Source organism: Cornus florida, unplaced genomic scaffold, assembly GCF_030987335.1.
Source record: "Cornus florida cultivar Cherokee Brave unplaced genomic scaffold, ASM3098733v1 CherokeeBrave_3.0.0_Hap2_Chr05, whole genome shotgun sequence".
NCBI classification, from domain to species: domain Eukaryota; kingdom Viridiplantae; phylum Streptophyta; class Magnoliopsida; order Cornales; family Cornaceae; genus Cornus; species Cornus florida.
In genome coordinates, this window is record NW_026775575.1 from 96,883,964 (window position 1) to 96,886,934 (window position 2,971).

At 34.4% G+C, this 2,971-nt stretch overlaps 1 protein-coding gene across 1 annotated transcript; it reads left to right on the forward strand.

The window, feature by feature from the left end:
* The first annotated feature begins 360 nt into the window (after positions 1–360).
* Positions 361–2,319, forward strand: LOC132309794 (bidirectional sugar transporter NEC1-like). Its single transcript, XM_059808070.1, has 6 exons — positions 361–406; positions 947–983; positions 1,097–1,307; positions 1,435–1,596; positions 1,768–1,887; positions 2,020–2,319. The coding sequence occupies exons 1-6, from the start codon at positions 361–363 to the stop codon at positions 2,317–2,319; spliced, it is 876 nt and encodes a 291-aa protein (XP_059664053.1).
* Positions 2,320–2,971: the final 652 nt, after the last annotated feature.

Below are 2,971 nucleotides of genomic sequence, written 5' to 3' on the forward strand. Positions count from 1 at the left end.
AAAAAAAGAAAATTAAAGGAATTTGAAAACTTTAGGGAGGCATTATTTAAAATTTACCATACAGGTTGGAGAAGGGCGGGCGCCCGGGGAACGTGTCCATCTGGGCAAAAGTCCACACACACACCCCTTAGTCAAATGTAAAGAACATCATAAGATTCACATTTACACTCTAGAACCTATCATGAAAACCAGAGTCAGTTGAATTAATGTCCCAACCTCTATATATAAATGGAGTCTCGTAGCTATTGCTTATATATGTGCTTAATTGTGAACAATAGCTACTTCTCTCTACTTGAATATACTGCTTTGTGACTGTGTGTGGAGAGAGAGAGATCAAGGGGTTGTGCTTTAGACAAAGACATGGGTCTTCTCTCTAGTCATGGGGCTTTCGCATTTGGCCTTCTAGGTAGAAATTAATACACAGCTTGTATCTGTCACCTTATATATATATATATATATATATATATATTTTATATTTCTTGATACTTCTTATTTGCAGTGGTCGATTAGTATTGCATGATGTTGCACTGTCAATTCTATAGCCTGTACGTTATGAATAAGAAATTCTAATGCTCCGTACTTACGGACAAGTACTGTTCCTAAACTGGTACATATATATATATGGTATAATTTGAAGGCTCGACTCATAAGTCATAAGCTAGGTCAACATATGACAATATCTAGAATCATTTTCAGTCAACGAATAGTGTAGTACGGAGTAGGGACACATGCATTTTAATCATATAATGCAAGGACAAACGTACTGCATGCCATGCATGCATGTTTTTTTGGGCAAGTAACTGCGTGCATGTTTATATTTTCTTTTTTGTTCTTTCCAAACTTTAAATATTCAGACCTTGTATTACAGATAGATTGGTTCATACATGCAGATTTAACAATTTTAATAAATTTTCTTTTCCTTTAATTTTCTCTGCTGATGCTGCAGGTAACATCGTCGGGTTCTTGGTGTTCCTTGCACCAGTGTAAGACGTCTATTTTGACGTTTTTAACATTAATTCTTACAATATTCTTTATGGGATTCAAGCTAAACAATATATGAGTAACAGGGAGTACTGATTCTGAATTTTGATGGCAGACCGACGTTCTATCAAATTTACAAGAAGAAATCAGCTGAAGGGTTTCAATCACTTCCTTATGTGGTTGCCTTATGCAGTGCCATGCTTTTGATATACTATGCACTCCTCAAGTCCAATGCCACCCTTATCATCACCATCAACTCGTTTGGCTGTTTCATAGAGACCATATACATATTACTCTATCTATTTTATGCACCAAAGACAACTAGGGTATTAATTAATTAATTAACTACCAATTAATCTCTATATTACTTACTTGTAATTAAGTAGTATCTTTTCTTGATTACTCAAATGTATGGTCTTCCAATTATTGAAGTTTGGACCATTGGAATTGCAGATCCAAACCATGAAGCTGTTTATTTTGCTGAATGTTGTTGGATTCGGCGGCCTCCTTCTCCTTACTCTCTTTCTTGCTAAAGGCTCAACCCGTCTCAATATTGTTGGATGGTTTTGCCTTATTTGTTCTCTGTGCGTTTTTGTTGCACCTCTCTGCATTGTGGTACGTGGGTAACCCCTATATATATATAGTAGGATCTCTATATATGTGTGTGTGCACGTGTGTAGGCTGTAATTCTCCACTTGTTCATTCAAAATGAATATATTGTTCATTTGATGATTTTTATTTCTTGCATATCGATACATAATTTCTTCTTTTTTTGATGTTGTGCAGAGAAAAGTTATAAGAACCAAAAGCGTGGAGTATATGCCATTTCTTTTATCATTTTTCCTTACACTAGGTGCAGTTATGTGGTTCTTCTATGGTCTGCTAGAGAAAGACTATAACATTGCTGTAAGTGTATATATATATTATACATATACATATATTATTTGCACCCTAACTAGCTAATTAGTTAAAACTTCTTATTTTTTCACTAAGATTTTCTTAATTTTAACAACATTCTTTTTCAATTCATGTCAATAGATTCCAAATATAGTGGGTTTTGTGTTTGGTGTTCTCCAAATGGTGCTTTATGTAAAGTACAAGAACCCGAAGAAAGCTGACAAAGAGCAAAAGCTTCCTGAATCACAAGTCGACAAAAGTATAACTTTGGAGGAGCAAAAGCTTCCTGAACTAACAGAACAGATCATCGATGTCGTGAAGTTGAGTGCAATGGTGAGCTCGGAAGAAATGCTGGCAGTGGACTTACAAATGAAGGATATTAATGGACATGATGAGATAGTTGGAGATGAGAATGTGGCTAGGGATAACATGGAAGCTTGATTGAAGGAATGTCAACATATATATATTTACATATCCATATATGCAGTTCTGCAAGTAGTCCAGAGCTTTCTCTTGGGTCATGTGTGCCTTCATGTCTTGGCCGGTCAAAGCAATTCTCTCCGTCTTTCTTTTGTACTTTTTTCCCCTTTTTCTTTCGTGAGTAGCAAGTTCTTACTTATCACTGATTTTACACAAAAATAAAGTGATAAGAGTGTCATTGTAATACAAATAATAAATAAATTAACAGTAATTTCTCCTTCTTCAATAAATATTTATGGTAATTATGGGTCAAAAGTTTCGATATTTCATTGTTCCTTTCATGTTGTTGGATTACACACACATATGCATATAACCGTGCAATTAATTAAGGAGTGATCTTGTTATCAAAGCTTTTTGTTGACTGAAAGGAAGCAATGTCACAATATAAATTTAGAAGATAATTAAAGGAGAGGGAGGAGCGCAAAGAAAATATTTAATTTATTCAAGTACTTGAGAAAAATGATTGGAATGACATGAGTTTATATAAACTTCAAAAGAATGGGATCCTCTGTTGTATTCCAGTCAGTACTCAGACACAGTAACGTTTCGTTTATAAAACTTATGAGTTTCAACTCTCTCAAAATGTTGAAACTCAAAATATTTGATTCAAAAT

Coding starts and splice junctions, on each gene's coding strand:
- LOC132309794 (XM_059808070.1), top strand. CDS start 361: ATGGGTCTTCTCTCTAGTCATGGGGCTTTCGCATTTGGCCTTCTAG. Junction 407..946: donor TTTCGCATTTGGCCTTCTAG/GTAGAAATTAAT, acceptor CTGATGCTGCAG/GTAACATCGTCGGGTTCTTG. Junction 984..1,096: donor TTGGTGTTCCTTGCACCAGT/GTAAGACGTCTA, acceptor TTTTGATGGCAG/ACCGACGTTCTATCAAATTT.